The sequence below is a fragment of the Erpetoichthys calabaricus genome, chromosome 9, assembly GCF_900747795.2.
Source record: "Erpetoichthys calabaricus chromosome 9, fErpCal1.3, whole genome shotgun sequence".
Taxonomy (NCBI): Eukaryota; Metazoa; Chordata; class Cladistia; order Polypteriformes; family Polypteridae; genus Erpetoichthys; species Erpetoichthys calabaricus.
The window spans coordinates 136,178,846-136,199,524 of NC_041402.2; the positions used below are offsets into that span (position 1 = coordinate 136,178,846).

At 38.5% G+C, this 20,679-nt stretch overlaps 1 protein-coding gene across 11 annotated transcripts in view; it reads left to right on the top strand.

The window, feature by feature from the left end:
• Positions 1 to 20,679, top strand: part of sec16a (SEC16 homolog A, endoplasmic reticulum export factor) — a 257,384-nt gene that overhangs the window by 160,246 nt on the left and 76,459 nt on the right. For all 11 annotated transcript variants that reach the window (XM_028810200.2, XM_028810204.2, XM_028810205.2 and 8 more), the window contains 6 exons: positions 4,094 to 4,185; positions 7,870 to 7,917; positions 11,336 to 11,494; positions 14,404 to 14,475; positions 15,150 to 15,206; positions 15,498 to 15,624. In XM_028810200.2, the coding sequence (XP_028666033.1) occupies positions 4,094 to 4,185; positions 7,870 to 7,917; positions 11,336 to 11,494; positions 14,404 to 14,475; positions 15,150 to 15,206; positions 15,498 to 15,624 (555 nt within the window). The remainder of the gene's footprint in view (positions 1 to 4,093; positions 4,186 to 7,869; positions 7,918 to 11,335; positions 11,495 to 14,403; positions 14,476 to 15,149; positions 15,207 to 15,497; positions 15,625 to 20,679) is intronic.

Below are 20,679 nucleotides of genomic sequence, written 5' to 3' on the forward strand. Positions count from 1 at the left end.
TTGTTTATCTGGGTATGAGGTGCATTGAGTTGTTTAGGCTAAATAATATTTCATTATTTGGAACACATGCATTTCACATCTTGTTCCGTGTCTACAATGATCTGTGTAAATGTAAGATGACAGGAAATGCTACTTCAGTACATAAATGACTTTGACTATAGGTGGAAACTCCTGTCGCACTTTACGCAACTGTTGTTATGGTTCTGTCCTTGTCCAGAAATGGCTTCATAAGCTTTATTACCTTAGTCTCGGGAAGTCTTTCTCCTGTTGGACGACTGGGATCTTTTCCTGAATAAGGAGTGGCATTGCACATGTACTTTGTCAGCATGCCTGTGTCGATCTAACACAGGAAGCTCTGCAGTCTGCTTGTGACTTTACGCTGTAGGGAGATAAGTAAATAAATCAAGGTAAATAACATTCAATGTGGCTTTTATGTAAGTAACATATAAATGTTTTTCATATAAAGACCATCACAAAACATAATCACAAACAGAACTTTGTATGATACCTTGGTGAGCTTGGCATGCACTGCTGTTTCTTTGAAGGACGTGTGTGGCAAATTGTCTGGCAGGATGATGGCCAACCTCTTGCTACATCCAAACGATGCCATCTTTCACCTTTACGCCTGGTGCAGCTGCATTGGTCTTATGTGTGACTGGACATTTCTTGAAGGGAGGGCTTCTGTTCTTTTTCTCTGATGTAGAATCCTCATCTGAGTTCAACTCTTTTATAGCATGTCTCTGTCTTCTGTGGCTGTGGTTTAACACATAATACCTAAAACAATGAGGTCTAATTTAAAATAGCTAGGCCATCTTTATTAAAGGAGAATAAACAAATTGTGTGGTCACTAACGTGATACTGTGACTATCCCATTTTTTCTGGGCGAGTCCATAGGTGCCAGCTGGTATTTTATTCTGAATTTCTTGATATTAATTGTGCCTTTCCCCATCCTGTTAGATACTTACAAAGTAATAAGACAAGTCTGCCTTTAACTTGCTTTTTTACTTTTCTCACTGTTCTGAGCCCTTCGCTGTCTTACTAACTGGTATTCCTCATGATTTACAACAGCTCTGCCTATGCCTGTTTAGTAGCAAGATGCATAACAATAAATTGAAAGTGAGACTCTGACAACAGTGTCATAAGCACTTCAGTATATGCAGATACATGAGTGAAAAAAGTAAACAATAATAATTGAGCGAAGTGCGGTGCCACTTATGTGGCTCATGAATTTCATATATAGATTTTAGCTCCTTTTTGTGGCTGCTTTTGTGGCACACTGTCACAAGAAAGACTTTAGCACCCATCTGACAGGACTAGATTTAAAAAAGACAGCAGCTGTGCAAATACTATGGATTTTAATGGCTCTTAAATTTAACACTTTCAGGGCGGATGTCGACTTTTGTCGAAATTACAGGGGTAGAGGACCGTAATAAGCTGTAAACTGTGACAGATCTCGCTGTTAAGTTTTAGTTCAACTCTCTTTGCCAGAAGGAAAATTAGCTTTGTTGATTTGACCTCGATTCCCTGCATGTGAATGAGTAGCAAAAAGCACACAACCTCAAAAATGGCATCGACATCTGGCGAGAGACCAAAGAGAACGAACAACGCGCATAGTGTGTGGACAACATTTTGCATACTATCACTGAATCGGACTCTTGACTTGTCAGACTTGATTTTGATGCAACGTAAGTGATGTACCAGCATCATCTGATCGGTCCCCAGCTGATCATGGAGCTCAACACGTTTGTGTAGCTGATGTACCTATGGCAACGCTTGCCTGGGAGGACCGCCACTTACGATGACAAGAGGCACTCACCAGATTGCATTGCACTGCGGCTGCCACCACTGCCCACCGACTACTTGAAGAGAACCAGGCAGCCAGCCCGCCGCATATTCCTGCTGGCCATTGAGCCAACCCTGAGCAGCCGTTGCTGCTAGAGACACTGAACAGGAGTCGACAGCAGCCACAGCAACAGACGTTTTATGTTGATTTCCGTGTGAAGCCATTGCTGTGTGTGCTTTTCAGAAAACTGAGGTTTTAGGAAAAAAATATTCAGCCTTCAAAGAGTTAAATAAATGTTGTTAGCTGAGTACCACTAGGAATTTTTTTTTTTTTTTACTTTGTTTGTGCTTATTCTTGCTGTGGCCATTGCCATAATAATATTGTATAAATAACAGCACCTTCAAATATACATGTAAATTTGAATACTTATTTTTAATCTGAATATTCAGAACGGCGCTCCGGTTTCCTCCCACAGTCCAAAGACATGCAGGTTAGGTGGATTGGCGATTCTAAATTGGCCCTAGTGTATGCTTGGTGTGTGGGTGTGTTTGTGTGTGTCCTGCGGTGGGTTGGCACCCTGCCCGGGATTGGTTCCTGCCTTGTGCCCTGTGTTGGCTGGGATTGGCTCCAGCAGACCCCCGTGACCCTGTGTTCAGATTCAGCGGGTTGGAAAATGGATGGATGGATATTCAGAACTTATTTTTGGCTAATTTGACAGCCCTAAAACACCACATTATATATGAATGCTCATAATCATCTAGTAATTTGGGTGTCTGTTAAATCAGTTTATTAGAGCATTTTACAAGCATTCTTGAGGCTTTTTTTTTTTTTCCTTTCTCCTGACATGCCATTTTAGGAAAGAGTGTGATTTATTGTTCCCACTCAGAAGGATGGTGATACTGTAAACATAGAATTTGGAAAGATGGTTTTTCCTTAGTGAATATATAGACACATATAATATATGTGTGTGTGTCAGGAAAAAAACACACATCTGCCTGTTAATCTCCTAATGTTGTCAAAAACTATTCAAACTATTGTCACTTACTTAATGACATAACCAAAATTAACTTAAAATTATTTCTTCATTTTCTCCACTGTTTATTTATTATATATTTGGCTGATACCTCTATCTTAAATAACTTACAAAAATTGAACATATTTATATTGTTTCCATTCACTCCTTTATGATTTGAACACAGGTAGGTTAAGTCTTACATAGGATCTTACACTGAGACAGAGCTGAGAATTTAACTGATAACCTTAGTTCAGTGACTTAGGGCCTCATGTATAAGTGGTGCATAGGCAAAAAATGTTGCATACACCCATTTCCACGCTCACTTCGAGATGTATAAAAACTAATCTTGGCATAAATCCATGTACATTTTTACGGCACTGTCCCTCCTTGCGTACGCATGTTTATGCAGTGCTACTATTTCTGTGGTCTACTTTTCTTTTTCAGATTCAAATCTGTCATCTGGGTTTTATCAAATACACCAAAACGAATTGCATATCGTTTACAAATTTAATTCACTTGATTGTAATCAAGTGGCAATATAATGGTGCATGGAATGGCCAGACTATTCCAACTACCATAGCTGCTTTTGCATTGTTAGAAGACATCACAAATACCTACATTTCCAAGCTCTGTCCACAGGAGCTTTTCATTGTGAATTCTGGCTGGCTTGTAGGGGATCAAAAACTTAGTCAGGCAGTCATTTTCCACTGCTGTTTCCTAACACAGGGTCATGGGGGTCTGCTGTACCCAATCCCAGCCAACACAGGGCGCAAGGCAGGAACAAATCCCGGGCAGGGCACACCACAGGGCACATCCAAACACCAAGCACACACTAGGGACAATTTAGAATCGCCAATGCACCTAACTTGCATGTCATTGGACTGTGGGAGGAAACTGGAGCACCTGGAGGAAACCCACACAGACACGGGGAGAACATGCAAACTCCACGCAGGGAGGACCCAGGAAGCAAACCCAGGTCTCCTTACTGCGAGGCAGCAGAGCTACCACTGTGCCACCGTGCCACCCCTCAAAAACTTATTTCATTCAATAACATGCAAATAAATTTATAACTTTTATGTAATGTGTTTATTCTGGATTTTTGGTTGATATTCTGTCTCTCTCCATTAAAATGAAACTACCATAAAAATTAGAGGCTGTTCATTTCTTTGTAAGTGAGCAAACTTACAAATTCAGCTGGGGATCAAAATAATTGTTTCCCCCACTGTATCATGAAAGAGATTTTCAAAGGTGTGCACCTTATATTTTTACTCAAAATATTTTTTTTTTGTTTCTAGAACAAAAGGTAAATTCCCAGCCCTCCTCACCAACAAGAAGTACGTTTCCTTCACAAGGACAAGGGGATTTTTATGACCAGATGGCTCACATGGTAAGAAGAGTTCTATGCATGACTAGCTGTTTTACCCGGTTTTTCCTCGGAAATTTTCTAAGACAATGGGCCTCAATTTTTAGTGCTGTCAATTAAACAGATGCATCAAAAATACTTTGTAACCAAGATACTTTTTGTATACATTATTGATTGATTGATTGCAAGGGTGTAAAATAACAATTTCTCTGGAGTTGTTTACTCTTGAACATTCTATGAACTATTACACATGAGTAAAACATTTCATCCATAGATCAGTGACTGATCTTTGCTTTTTTTGATGGTCTTGGCAAACAAGAGTTTTGCAGGAAACTGTATTCTTTTTAATTGAAATGGGTGGTCAGGAATAATGTGAATTTTGAGTATATATTATTGTCATTATTAGTTGCTTAAGATTTTTATTTGTTTATGTTGTTTACACAAACATTTTTTGTGTTTTTCATCAGTTGTATGTTCAAGGTTTTTTTTGCCTTATCCTTAGCCAGACAATAAAGTTTTAACACTGAATCGTGTTTTACTTTAACTTATTACAAACAGAAATTACACTTACAGGTTACACATTTATGTAGCCTATGCAATTAACTGAATGTCTTAAGCTTAGTACAGAAAACTAGAGGTAAAAGAAGTATTATCATGAACCACATACAGCACTGACTATGAACAGCATCTACATGGGGGTGTCGGGGACACAGTGTTGTTTTTAGCGTGGATTTGGTGTGGAAGAGATTGCTATTAAAAAGTATATTACCAATAGCCATATTCTGTAATGTTATAAAAACAATTTAAAGTTGATTCATCCAAAGCTTAAAAAAAGTTTCCTTCAGCATCAAAACATAAAACTAGTTCTGCCTCATTATATAGTGGGTTTGAATAAATTTTCACAAAAAAAAAAAAAGTTACAGTACTACTCACTTTTACTCAAAAGCACTATCTGTTTCTGTTTTCTTTCTGTTTCACATTTTGAAAAACAGCATCCCCTTCAGCTTTGAGAAAATAGCAGTTCAGTTTGTTCAGTCATGGTTTAGCTGTATTGGTTATTTTTTTTTTTTTTAATTACCTCTTTAGATTAATTGTCATGTATGATGTATACAGTAAAATGAAGTGTACACTTGGCAAAGTGCATGAAGCTGCCACTGTTCTGCTGCCTGTAGTTTATGTCAAATATAACATTACAGTAGGTAGAATAAATTATGTTTCATATGCACATTAGCAGTAGTGAAACTTACTAAATTTTGATGTTTGAGTTTTTTTTTTTTTTGTAGAAAGAAAAGATGATTGGTTCTTAACACTAGAATTGCCAAAGCCTACAAAAAAACTCCATCCCACCTTAAATCCCTTCGCACCTCTCCATCAGCGTCTTTTGTTTTTTAAATGTGTTAAGCAGCAAGCCAGCCTGCTATCACATCCCCCCACCTCCGAACAAAGTTTTCTCAGCTCAAGTCTTTTTACCTTCGTATCAGTTGCTTAGAGTTGTATAGACTAGAGTAAATACTATGTCGTTATTTGGAACACATGCATTTCATGTGTGTTCCGTGTCTATAACAATCTACACATCATTAAAACAGAGACGTTTTTCATGCCTTAGTAATAATTGACAAAATGTAGACATGAAGCATATAATGTGTGACGCTTGAAGTCCAAATATCAAATAAACACTTTCACAAAAGGTACAACTATAACAAAACAAGTGCGCTTTTATTCAAGAATATAACTGCAGAAAAAGAACCCGCGTTAGGGTGTGACATTGATGCGTAATGATAAGAGTTGCTGACTGGTAATCAAAGGGTCACGAGTTCGATCCCACGCGATTCCGTTTTGAGAAGTGAGCTGGTCTTATTCTTATTATTTTAGAATAAAAACATACATTTGATTTGAGTCTGTAACAGCCGGTGTAAATGTATGGTACTTGTAAAGGTTACCATTGTTTTTTTTTATTCAGTTTTATTCCCCGAGTTACGTTCACAATCCCCCCGATCTGACACTTCAGTTTTCACATAAAGACACGCTATAGCAGAGGTGAACTCAGATGATGATGAGGGTTCTACATCGGAGAAAGAATGCACGTTGCACTTCTCAAAACGGAGTCATGTGGGATCAAACTCATGACCCTTTGATTACCAGCCAGCAGCTCTTACCGTTACATCACCAAAGCAGTCGGAAAAAGTATACTTGTTTTGTTATACTTTTACCTTTTGTGAAAGTGTTTATTTGATATTTGGACTTAAGGCTTCACACGTTGTATGCGTCCTGTTTACATTTTGTCTATTATTACTGAAACATGAAAAACGTTTCTGTTTTAACAGTGTGTAGATTGTTGTAGACACAGAACACACATGAAATGCATGTTTTCCAAATAACAGTCTTCAACTAAGAAAACTTTGTGCGGGGGTGGGGGGATGTGAGAGCAGGCTGTTTGCTGCTTATCAACACATTTAAAAGACAAAAGACACTGACGGAGAGGTGCAAAGGGATTTAAGGTGGGACTGATTTACAAGTTTTTTCGTAGGCTTTGGTAATTCTAGTGTTAAGGGATTAGCAACACTGCATAAACCCGTTTTTGACCCATACATTTCTCAGAAAAGGGTCAAGATTGAAGTAAACATGGAAAAGTGTATTTTGTAAATGTAACATATCTAAACACAGCTGGAGATTAGATAAAAAAAGATGTGCTCTTAAGATAAAAGCTGTAAAGCAGCAGGACAACAAAATTATTTTCCAAAAGTGGTAAGGGGAGAAAATAACACGCAACAGTTGCTACTTTTGATGACTTGTCTTTTTCATCATTGTGCTTTTACTTTGTGAGCACTGTTTAAGTCATTTAGTGCAGCTTTCTGGCTGATGGGAATTGTAGTCCATGTGTCAAAAGTACCTTAAGGTTGCAGATGAGATGAAGGTGGAGGGACATGTATTACATACCATGCTAAATGGATCATTTGAGCAAAATTGATTGGTTGACTGATGCATCGTTTATACCACATCAGGAGTAGTAAGAAGAAGCCTACAGAATAGAAAGTACTTGAAGTTCTTTATTTCAGCTTCAGACACTGCTTGTATCTAAGGACTGCACTTCATTGTCTACTTTCTGCTGTGTTGAGCTTTATAGCATGCTTGCTAACCACGTCTTCTTTGAGTTGAGCTAGACTTTCCTGTTTTCACTTCTCTTCTGCAGGTGGCCTTAATTTCATAAACTGGCGATCCCCCATTTCTTTATATGATCATTTGTCAGCACCAAGGCAAAACGGGAACGCTATGAGTTAGAGTGATGCCCAAACTACAGCATTAATAGCATGGGGTGTTTAGTTTTTCTGTTGGGGGATGGTTTACCCCTAAATATTGATATATCAAAATGTCCTTTCTTAGCAGATACCCACTGCCCTAAATGTGCAATCCTGCCAAATTTCAACTTTTTAACTGAACAGAAAATAGTACTTCTGTTGATGAGTGATTGAATGTGTCAGTTAACTGTATAGATCTGCATCCACACTTAATGACTTCATGTTTTATTTTGGATGGTAAATATCTTCCTTCTTTCATTTTCTAACATGTACTAAATTCCTTACAACCGAAATAGGATATAATTTTTCAAGGCTGTCTATGTTAACATTAAACCTTGTGTATGAAGTATAACAAAATAACTGATACAAGACAAGTTTTTATTTATATTATTTTTGTCACTTATTTTTTTAGGCTCCAGGAAGAAGGTCAAGAACAACGTCTCAGTCTTCAATGCACATGGTATTACCAAATGTTTGTAGAATTTTTATTGTATTATTTCAAATCACTGTAACCTTTTCGGAATGGTTTTCCAGTTCGAAGATGAGTTATGTAAATGTTGTGGCAATATAGTTTAATACATATTGATACTCATTTTGAGCTACATAGTTTCAAATATCTTGAAGAATCAAGTTGCTTAATTCATCATATTATGATACTCATATACTCACAGATAGATAGGTTCATTAGATATTCTAAATAAGACTTCATGGGTTATGTCTAAATGTTTCTGATAACCCCATATTTTAAGGAACTCTGTGATCCACTTCTGTGGATCCCACCCTTGCCTTGGAGGAATATAATGCACTCACACAACTTCCCCTGTGCTTGAAGTACAGTGCATCAGGAAAGTATTCACAGCGCATCACTTTTTCCACATTTTGTTATATTACACCCTTATTCCAAAATGGATTAAATTCATTTTTTTCCTCAGAATTCTACACACAACACCCCATAATGACAATGTGAAAAAGATTTACTTGAGGTTTTTACAAATTTATTAAAAATAAAAAAACTGAGATATCACATGTATATAAGTATTCACAGCCTTTGCTCAATACTTTGTCGATGCACCTTTGACAGCAATTACAGCCTCAAGTCTTGTTAAATATGATGCCACAAGCTTGGCACACCTATCCTTGGCCAGTTTCGCCCATTCCACTTTGCAGCACCTCTCAAGCTCCATCAGGTTGGATGGGAAGCGTCGGTGCACAGCCATTTTAAGATCTCTCCAGAGATGTTCAATCGGATTCAAGTCTGGGCTCTGGCTGGGCAACTCAAGGACATTCACAGAGTTGTCCTGAAGCCACTCCTTTGATATCTTGGCTGTGTGCTTAGGGTCGTTGTCCTGCTGAAAGATGAACTGTCGCCCCAGTCTGAGGTTGAGCGCACTCTGGAGCAGGTTTTCATCCAGGATGTCTCTGTACATTGCTGCAGTCATCTTTCCCTTTATCCTGACTAGTCTCCCAGTTCCTGCCGCTGAAAAACATCCCCACAGCATGATGCTGCCACCACCATGCTTCAGTGTAGGGATGGTATTGGCCTGGTGATGAGCGGTGCCTGGTTTCCCCCAAACGTGATGCCTGGAATTCACACCAAAGAGTTCAATCTTTGTCTCATCAGACCAGAGAATTTTCTTTCTCATGGTCTGAGAGTCCTTCAGGTGCCTTTTGGCAAACTCCAGGCAGGCTGCCATGTGCCTTTTACTAAGGAGTGGCTTCTGTCTGGCCACTCTACCATACAGGCCTGATTGGTGGATTGCTGCAGAGATGGCTGTCCTTCTGGAAGGTTCTCTTCTCTCCACAGAGGACCTCTGGAGCTCTGACAGAGTGACCATCGGGTTCTTGGTCACCTCCCTGACTAATGCCCTTCTCCCCCGATTGCTCAGTTTAGATGGCCGGCCAGCTCTAGGAAGAGTCCTGGTGGTTTCGAACTTCTTCCACTTACGATTGACGGAGGCCACTGTGCTCATTGGGACCTTCAAAGCAGCAGAAATTTTTCTGTAACCTTCCCCAGATTTGTGCCTCAAGACAATCCTGTCTCGGAGGTCTACAGACAATTCCTTTGACTTCATGCTTGGTTTGTGCTCTGACCTGAACTGTCAGCTGTGGGACCTTATATAGTCAGGTGTGTGCCTTTCCAAATCATGTCCAATCAACTGAATTTACCACAGGTGGACTCCAATGAAGCTGCAGAAACATCTCAAGGATGATCAGGGGAAACAGGATGGGCCTGAGCTCAATTTTGAGCTTCATGGCAAAGGCTGTGAATACTTATGTACATGTGCTTTCTCAATTTTTTTATTTTTAATAAATTTGCAAAAATCTCAAGTAAACTTTTTTCACGTTGTCATTATGGGGTGTTGTGTGTAGAATTCTGAGGAAAAAATGAATTTAATCCATTTTGGTATAAGGCTGTAACATAACAAAATGTGGAAAAAGTGATGTGCTGTGAATACTTTCCGGATACACTGTATAGACTGCTAACAGTTATCTGAGCATTAAATAAATCCACTTATACTTTGAATGTCTTTTGCAGTGATGTTACAGACCACAGCATACCATCAAATGATGCTGACCCAGTTGAATGTACCATTATTGCATTTTAATTTCAGTACAGCAGTGTTTCAGGATTTTGTGTTAGACATGGGATTTTGAGAGCACAGAGTACTCCTCCTCGTCCTGTCCTACCAAGTCACCTGTGCAGATCCCAAGAATGGAGATGTTTATCCATGCTGATTTCACTGTTGGATGTTTGGAACACAGCATCCAGATTATTCACTCCTATGTGATGTCAATACTACTTTACACATAAAATGATATATTATTTAAATAATAAAAAAAGAAACATTCTAATTATTATCTTCTTAAGAATTACTTGAGAACAGTTTGAAATCACTTCAGTTTTTTTTTGTGCCTGGCATCTCCTGTCCCACCGGTATGAGGAAACCCCCAGTTATGATATACCATCCAACTCATCTTGATGTCAAGTTATACAAGACATTGAACTTCTTGGTGTCCACACCTATTTTTGTACCTATAAATCTGCAAAGCCCTAATTTTTAGGCCATTTTTAACCATAGTTTTATAAAGGAAATTGTAGCCTTTTTTTTTTTTTTAAGAGTAAACCAATAGATATGTTCAGCAAAAATGATCATGATCTGATATTCTGCATATCAGTTAACCGCAGGAGTTCACCCTCTAATGGGATACGAGGATTCAAAGTTACTCCTGTTCACACAACTTTGAAAAAATGGGGATCGGTAATAGTCATGTGAAGTGTCATTTTTATGATATTTCAAGGTTACTGATAATAAATATGATAATAATTTTGATAATGCTTTTTTGATATTTGATTCTGTACTGGTGCTCCTATCCCTTGAAGAGCTACAAATAGAAGGTTCAAAATGACAAATTTCAAACATTTTAGAATAATTCAAGGTCGGTGTTACAAGTATGATGTTTATTTTTGTTATTTTTTTCTATTACGATTGAGAATATTTACACTTTACATGTTTAAATTAAAGCACACATTTTAATATATTAAACATTCCTGTTTATTATGTACATGTACCTCGTGGAGTAAATCATTTTAGTATTAGGGTAGTATACACTAATACAGAGGTATTAATTCTTTTAAATAGCTCTGTTATATTCCTAAACAGTTCTGAAACCTCTACCAGTCATTTGAATATAAATTCCTTTTTCTATAATTAAACTGAGTAAGATAATTCATGACAGAATTTCTCAGATAACTGTAAAAGTTTTTCTAAGTATCTGTATCTAAGGGAGTGACCTTTATATTTTATATGTCAATATTTAAAAGTGAAATAGCATGTAGTATGTACATCTAGTCCTAAAATAATTAATCTTCTATGCAGGGCTATGGAAGGCGTTCTCGCACAACATCAGAATCCTCAAATCATTCTGTGGGAAGGGATAGAAGCAACTCTGCTTCTAAACAGCCCTCACCTCCTCCACCATCTATTCTTGAGAAGCCAGTGCACAGAACAGAAGAACACAACCAAGGAAGTTCCAAGGTAAGACTTGATATGTAATGATTTGCATCAAAAATCTCAATATATACAGTAACATGAAAAATTATTTTCTCTTGTCCTTATTTCCTGTTTTTTTTCTTATTCATAGCACTAAATTTTCTGATCTCCTAACAGATTTAGATTAGATACATTTTAATAATCCCAAGGGGAAATTTAGATGCTTATAGCAGCAGAAGCATTAAAAAAACAAAGATACAGACTCACAGGAAAATAATCAATCAGTAAATGTATATTATGCAGATATTTTTTAAGCATTAAGTTTGGCATGTCAGGAGGAAGCATTGATTTACCTGATAGCATCAAGAAAAAAATCCCTAACTGTGTCATTTAGTACACCATGGTGGAATAAGCCAGTAGCTAAAAGTTCTATAATAGAGTGTCTCCTGAAAGGGGATGAAGGGGATTTTTCATAATGGCATCCAGGTTTGCCATCATCATCTTTTCCACAACAGCTTCCAGTGTGTCCACATTAGCTCTGTGATGGAACATGCTTCATTAATAAGTTTGTTCAGTATTATATAGTATAATACAAAAGACAACCTGAATAAACACAGTACAATTTATAAATGATTATTTGATTTCTTGAAGGAAAAAGGTTCCTTAACACCTATATTGACCATGTGACAAGTAATTGTCCCCTCAAACTTATCAGTGTGAGAGAGATATGCTTTTAACTAGTGCATAGGGAGTTATATTTCAACTCCACAAGGTTTATTCTACCTTGACATTTACTTTTAGAGCATTACGTTTGTGGTCACATATAGTAAACTTTCACTCATTTTTTTTTTATCACAAATAATTATAATAAGAGCAAAGAAAGGTGAGGTTGTGAAAAAAAATTAGATATATTAGAATCAGTTAGTGAATGGTTATTTTTACACATCCCTTTTCTACCTACTGTTACAAACAAATGAAATAATGATAGTATAATAACAACTTTAAAATGTTTAACAAGTATTTTAATAGGTTTAAGTTTCTGTTGTAAGAATAATAATTGTGCAGATGTGTGCAAGGCATTGGCTTTTGATCAGTGTTAACTGTAGTGCTTTGCTAAATAATCAAGTTAATCTACACTTAGAAACCAGTTGTTGAGTAAAATTAGGATTGGTAATGGCAATGTTCATAATAGAAAGAGTTACTGTGAAAAGCCTAGCCATGGACAGGAACTTAGAGGCATCTTTGAAAGATTGTTCCCAAAATGGAGAAGTGTGATTGAAGTAGTACTAGAGACTGTCAGTGCTAGAAAGAATTATAAAGTATAGCATTATGGTAATAGTTTAAGCCTTGTAAAAGTTCAGATACACATGCAGGAGTTGTAAAACAACAACATGCTTTAGACTATCTTACATTTATAGTTTAAACTTTAAAAAGGAACATTGTTTTATCCATGTCAGAACTATAAATGGTAAAATTGCAGTTCTAGTTCTGATTAATGTTGTGGATTCTTTTAAACATAAATTCTACAGGTCTTCTATGAAAAAAGCCAAACAAGCTAGACCTTAAAATAACAGATGCTGAACTTGGAGGAAGTCGATAATCATGTTTCAAAAAGTAATTGGATGTGCTCAAAAACTTGTTCATAGACTTTGAAAGTGAAGAACAAGTAGTGATTTCTAATCAAGGACATTGAAACAAGAGTGGGAGGCGTCAAAACATTTTAGTACTTTAGGTAGCTAGATTTAACATAATAAATGCAGCATAATGGACACCTGTCACCTGTACTTCTTATAGATAGATAGATAGATAGATAGATAGATAGATAGATAGATAGATAGATAGATAGATAGATAGATAGATAGATAGATAAGACATTTCTGAGTCACTAATGTAATGCTTTTGCACTTTCCAAGTTCTTTGTGGCAGTCTTGACTAAATCAACCAATATCTTTAGGAATATTTTCTCAGTATTCACCCCAAACTGTTAAGAACAGTGGATTTTTTTCTCATGTGCATATATATATATTTTTTTTTTCTCCAGTTTTGTTAAACCTTACTTCATACCCTATGTTACCGTCTTGTCCCAGTTAAATTTATTTTCCACAGTTAAAAAAGACAGAGCAACAGTAGCTTATATAGTAGAAAAGTAAACCATAGAAGGAGTTAGAACCACATTTTTTTTAATTATCAAGCAATTTAGTGATTGCAATTAATGTGCAAAGTTTATGCAAGCTGGATCAAACTCCTATATAAATTGTATATCTCATCTCATCATCATCCTCTTCCTATCTGATTTTCCTGGTGAGGGTCACAGTGACAGCAGGCCAAACAGGTCATTCCGGACTTCTCTGTCAAAACCTACAGATTCCAGCACTTCCTGGGGAATTCTAAGATGTTCCCAAGCCAGCCATGACATACCATCCCTCTGGCATGTCCGGGGTCTGCTGCAGGCTCTCTGCACAGTGGGACGTGCCTGGGGGGAATTTTTACAACATCCCCATATCGCCTCAATTGGCATTTCTCAATCTGGAGGAGCAGCAACTCTACTTTGAGACTCTTCCAAATCACTGAGCTTCTCATCCTATCACAGAGTGATTGTGTAACCTCCCTGCAATAAAGCCTAATTTCTGCAGCTTGTACTAAAAATCTGATTCATTACATTATTCATTAATTCAATTGAATTAAGTTGTTACCCATATCTCATAATAGTAGGTGAAGACAGGGGTGTAGATTGACTATTAAACCGAGAGCTTTGTCCTTAGACTCTTCACCTGTTTCACCACCACAGACGACTACAAGCTCTCGATGCTCCAGTCCACTTCTCAATTTCCCGTTCCATTTTTCAATCAGTATATTATATATATTTTAGCCATTTTTAACATCAAATAAAATCTCAACCCACCAGTAGTGTGAATGTAAAGGCCTCTTTTTATATTTTTATTTATTTATTACAGGGAGGATGGTTTGGTTGGCTAAAGCGCAGAAGAAATAATGAGGCACATCTTCCAGATGACAAAAACAAATCGGTAAATTGTGTTAATTTTAAATGTGATCTGTATTTTAATTTGTGGAGATTGTAAGTATGCTTATCTTAAAAGTATATTAATTAATTAAATATGTAGCATAGAATTTTTATTTTTAAAATTAAGCATAATTCCTCCATCCATATTTTAGGGTCTCTATAATTTTATTGATGTATTTTGTAATATTTTATCTGAATTTGATACCTCTTAATAGAAGCGTCCTTAACAGTACCATGCATTATCCTACATTAAATATTACATGCATTTGCTGTACACTCCCAGCTAATAATAATTTAGGCTGCTACAGAGCACCATTTCTTTAAATCTGCAGTCACTATAACTTTTTCTGTATGTTTCAAAATTCATGTTAAAAATATTTAATTAAAAAGTACTTTATTGATCTGAAAATTGATTTGAGTTTCTTCTCCTTTTTCGTCTATACATACAGTATATATCAGTTTATTTAGATAACATATAGGGTTTGTGAATATAAAAATAATATTTCTGTAACTACTTTAGGGTTTCACAAATTTTTAAGCAACATTTTGTAATGAAAAAAGCATTGGTTGGTGCCGATGTTGAACAATGTATATATGCCTTACTAATTTATATTGTCGAATTGTTGTGAGATAAAAATGGTGGTCAATAGCCTAATCTAATTTTTTTTAATTATTTAGATTGTTTGGGATGAAAAGAAACAGCGATGGGTTAATTTAGATGAACCAGAGGAAGAGGTGAGTAACAAGTGTTAAATCTTAGTTTATCACAGGACTTTTTATTTTGTGTTGCCTATTTCACAAATCACAGTGTTTACCAAAGTATCAGAAATTGTATTTGACCCAGTCATTAACACAGAACACAATACATATCTAAATTACATGCTCTCATATAGCATGTGTATATGCAGCAAGAGCTTCTAGGACTATTTTGGGCCCCCCATGTTTCTGAATTGGATTTAAGTCTGTTTGAGAATGAAATTAGATCTCACTGATGCTAATGGTTTACTATCATCATTTTTCTTGCAGAGTAAACCCCCACCTCCTCCACCATCTGGCTTTCCAAAGATTGCACATCAGGTGCCTCGTGGACCTGTAGGGTCAGCTGGAGGTGCCAATGCAGGTCCTCCAGTAAACATATTTTCCAGGAAAGCTGGTAAGTCTTTACATATGTTCAGGATAGGTTACTGTGACCAAAATACTTTAACTGTATTGAATTTTGAGTGCAGTATTGTTTGATATTTTGCACAGGAACATCTTCTTACAGTATTCATATTCAGAAAGTGAAATTTATTTAGTTTGTTTGGTGTGAAAGTTACATTTACTATTTTTTACTTCAAATGTTAACAAAATGTATAATTTGGCCAGGGGTGTCCAAACGTTAGCTTCAGTTTATATATAATGTATATATAGTGCTCTCCATAATGTTTGGGACAAAGACACATTTATCCTTGATTTACCTCTGTTCTCCCCAGTTTAAAATTACAAATCAAACAATTCAGACTTAAAGTGCACATTGATCCTAGGACCTCTGTTGTCTGGGGCTTTATGCCCCTGGTAGGGCCACCCAAGGTAAACTGGTCCTAGGTGAGGGATCAGACAAAGAGCAGTTCAAAGAAACCTCCCATGAAGAATAAAAAATTTGGACGCCGTTTTCCCTCGCCCAGACGCGGGTCACTGGGGCCCCCCTCTGGAGACATGGCCTGGAGGTGGGGCTCGATGGTGAGCGCTTGGTGGCCGTGCCTACACCCATGGGGCTCGGCCGGGCACACCCCGAAGGGGTAACGTGCGTCCCCCTTCCCATGTACTTACCACCCATGGGAGGGGCCAAGGAGGTCGGGTGCAGTGTGAGTTGGATGGTGGCCGAAGGCGGGGACCTTGGCAGTCTGATCCTCGGCTACAGAAGCTGGCTCTTGGGACGTGGAATGTCACCTCTCTGAAGGGGAAGGAGCCTGAGCTAGTACGCGAACTATTACTGAACTCACCAGTGTGTTCTTTCTTCTTAATGATATTCCAGACAGTTGATTTAGGTAATCCTAAGGTTTTTGGCTGATTGGGTTTTGTTCATGTTTTTCAGCCTCATAATGGCTTTGTCTTTGATTAGTACAGATCTTGTCCTCATCCATATTACCAAACGAGAATGGTAAACCGGATATGGACACAGGGACCTGCCCGTGGACGCAAAAGACATAGTGCGCAAGTGCCACACAAAGCCCCCCCCAGAGTGAAACGGGAGAGACTACGCACGTGCGCAGGCGCCACACAAAGCCCCACCCCCCCGCACCAGAGCAAAACGGGAGAGACTACGAACCTTCAGAGTAGGAAACAAAGTAAAACGTCATAAAGAGGTTAAAGAACAGGGACAAACACATGGAGAGCAGGTTACAAAACAAAGCCCCCCTCCCCAGAGTAAAACGAGAGAGACTACGAACCGTCTGACATGACGCAAGCAGGATAAAGCGAGGTCAGAAATAAAACACAGAGTAGGAAACAAAGTAAAACTTTATAAAGGGATTAAAGAACGGGGACGAACACATGGAGAGCGGGTTACAGATGATGAAAACTGGAATGCAACAGCTTCAAAAAAACCTAGGCACGAAACACATGCACACCGAGATACAGAATATAAAGGCAGAAACAACGACAGTTAAACGTCCACACCACACAGCGGAGGCGGACCTGGAAGGTGCAGGCGCCAATATCGTGCGTCGGAAGGCACGGTAAAGTACAAAAGGCAAAGGCGCCTACACAGCATGGTAAAAACCGACATAATACGGAAGGCGCAGGCGTCGCCGCCATATTGTGAGTGGCACTAATGCGTGGTGATGGCGCAGGAGGAGACATAGTAAAACAAGAGGAGTCAACGCCCCGCCCCAGAGTGAAACGGGACACACTACGGAGTCCACAAAGATTCATACATCAAACCCGAGATGGTACGGACACGCGTCTGAAACCGCGGAAGCAAAACTGTCTCGGCTCCAAAACCAAACAGCTCAACAACTAACACAGCTTCGACACCGAGCCCGCGTGGACAGATCTAATGAACGTAGACGCCTACAATTCGCGTCTCAAACTGCGTAGGCAAAGCAGGCACGGATTCAACACGACACAGCTCGAGTGACCGAGATACAAACACGCGCCTGCCTGGATATAATTAATGAACGCAGGCGCCTACAACGTGCGTCTGAAATGCCGCAGACCAGGCAGGCACTGCTCCAAAAAGAAAGAGGTCGACTAAACGAGATACGCAGTGAAACGGGAAACACTACAGAGTCCGCAGTGCTCCACAACGCACCGCATAATAGTTCGGAAAGAGCTTCGTAGTGACAGTGAGGAGACCCAGAGTGACACGGGCGAACGCTCCGTATTAAACATACGTCATCCTCATACATCCAAACTGTACAGCATAGGTGAATCACATTACAGTGATGCATTATTAACAGTACGATAAACATCACAGTATCGCAAACAAATGAAAATTATTACTCGAAAAAGGGAAAATAAATTCACCACGGACCAGGTGTCATTGAAACAAAAGCAGAATAAAGCGAGATCAGAAATGAAAGACAGAGTAGAAAGCAAAGTAAAACGTCATAAACAGGTTAAACGAGGGGGCCAAACACATGGACAGCAGGTTACAGATAATGAAGACCGGAATTCAAAGCTTCAAAAACAAAAGCTCGACTGACCGAGATACAAACTGAAACGGGAAACACTACGGGGTCCGCAGTAGTCCACAATGCACCGCATAATAGTACGGACGGAGCTCCGTATTAACAGTGGGGTGCCCCAGAGTGGCACGGTCGAACGCTCCGTATTAAACGTGCGTCATCCTCACACGTAGCTGCCCAGCGGGCACGGGTTGAAAACGCCAGGGGTAGGCGAGCGAAGCGAGCAGGGTGCGGAGCCCCCTTGTGTTCAATAATGGCAACAATAGCAACTAGGTACAGTATCTTATGGCTGCACTAATGAAGCAATGAAACACACCTTGGTAATCACAAACTCCTGTGACACCAGTTGTCCCAAACATTATGGTGCACAGAAATGAGTGGACCGTGTTGAAAAAGTGCAATTTCTACTTGGTTTGACCGAAATTTTAGTGAACACCCTTGAAGTCAGCAATGTGCACTTTAATAATTTCTGCATTGTTTGATTTGTAATTTTAAACTGTGAAGCAAAGGGGTAATGTGTATCTGTCCCAAACATTATATATACAGTAATATATATAATATACATATGTGTGTGTGTGTATATATATATATATATATATATATATATATATATATATATATATACACACACATACACATATACATATATATATATATACACATATATGTGTGTGTATGTATATACAGTGGGTACGGAAAGTATTCAGACCCCCTTCAATTTTTCACTCTTTGTCATATTGCATACCTCAGTGCAAGACACATGACAGTCCGCATGGAGTTTGCTAAAAGACACCTGAAGGACTCTGAGATGGTAAGAAATAAGATTCTCTGGTCTGATGAGACCAAGATAGAACTTTTTGGCCTTAATTCTAAGCGGTATGTGCAGAGACAACCAGGCACTGCTCATCACTTGTCCAATACAGTCCCCACAGTGAAGCATGGCGGTGGCAGCATCATGCTGTGGGGGTATTTTTCAGCTGCAGGGACAGGACGACTGGTTGCAATCGAGGGAAAGATGAATGCGGCCAAGTATAGGGATATCCTGGACAAAAACCTTCTCCAGAGTGCTAAGGACCTCAGACTGGGCCGAAGGTTTACCTTCCAACAAGACAATGACCCTAAGCACACAGCTAAAATAACGAAGGAGTGGCTTCACAACAACTCTGTGACTGTTCTTGAATGGCCCAGCCAGTGCCCTGACTTAAACCCAATTGAGCATCTCTGGAGAGACCTAAAAATGGCTGTCCACCAATGTTTACCATCCAACCTGACAGAACTGGAGGGGATCTGCAAGGAGGAATGGCAGAGGATCCCCAAATCCAGGTGTGAAAAACTTGTTGCATCTTTCCCAAGAAGACTCATGGCTGTATTAACTCAAAAGGGTGCTTCTACTAAATACTGAGCAAAGGGTGTGAATACTTAGGACCATGTGATATTTGAGTTTTTCTTTTTTAATAACTCTGCAACAATTTCAAAAATTCTTTTTTTTGTCTGTCAATATGGGGTGCTGTGTGTACATTAATGAGGGAAAAAGTTAATTTAAATGATTTTAGCAAATGGCTGCAATATGACAAAGAATGAAAAATTGAAGGGGGTCTGAATACTTTCCGTACCGTACGTGAAAATCACATTGTCTGATTTTTAAAGAATTTATTTGCAAATTATGGTGGAAAATAAGTATTTGGTCACCTACAAACAAGCAAGATTTCTGGCTCTCACAGACCTGTAACTTCTTCTGTACGAGGCTCCTCTGTCCTCCACTCGTTACCTGTATTAATGGCACCTGTTTGAACTCGTTATCAATATAAAAGACACCTGTCCACAACCTCAAACAGTCACACTCCAAACTCCACTATGGCCAAGACCAAAGAGCTGTCAAAGGACGCCAGAAACAAAATTGTAGACCTGCACCAGGCTGGGAAGACTGAATCTGCAATAGGTAAGCAGCTTGGTGTGAAGAAATCAACTGTGGGAGCAATTATTAGAAAATGAAAGACATACAAGACCACTGATAATCTCCCTCGATCCGTGCTCACAGTATATTTGAGGAGTTTTATTTAATACGTAATACGCGCTCTGGTTGGGTAGCTTCTCAGCCATCTGCCAATAGCGTCTCTTGTATGAAATCAACTGAGCAAACCAACTGAGGAAGCATGTACCAAAAAATAAAAGACCCATTGTCCGCAGAAATCCGCGAATCAGCAAAAAATCTGCGATATATATTTATATATGCTTACATATAAAATCCGCGATAGAGTGAAGCCGCGAAAATCGAAGCGCGATATAGCGAGGGATTACTGTATATATACTGTATACAGTGCATCCAGAAAGTATTCACAGCGCATCACTTTTTCCACATTTTGTTATGTTACAGCCGTATTCCAAAATGGATTAACTTAATTTTTTTCCTCAGAATTCTACACAGAACACCCCATAATGACAATGTGAAAAAAGTTTACTTGAGGTTTTGCAAATTTATTAAAAATAAAAAAAATGGAGAAATCACATGTACATAAGTATTCACAGCCTTTCCTAAATAC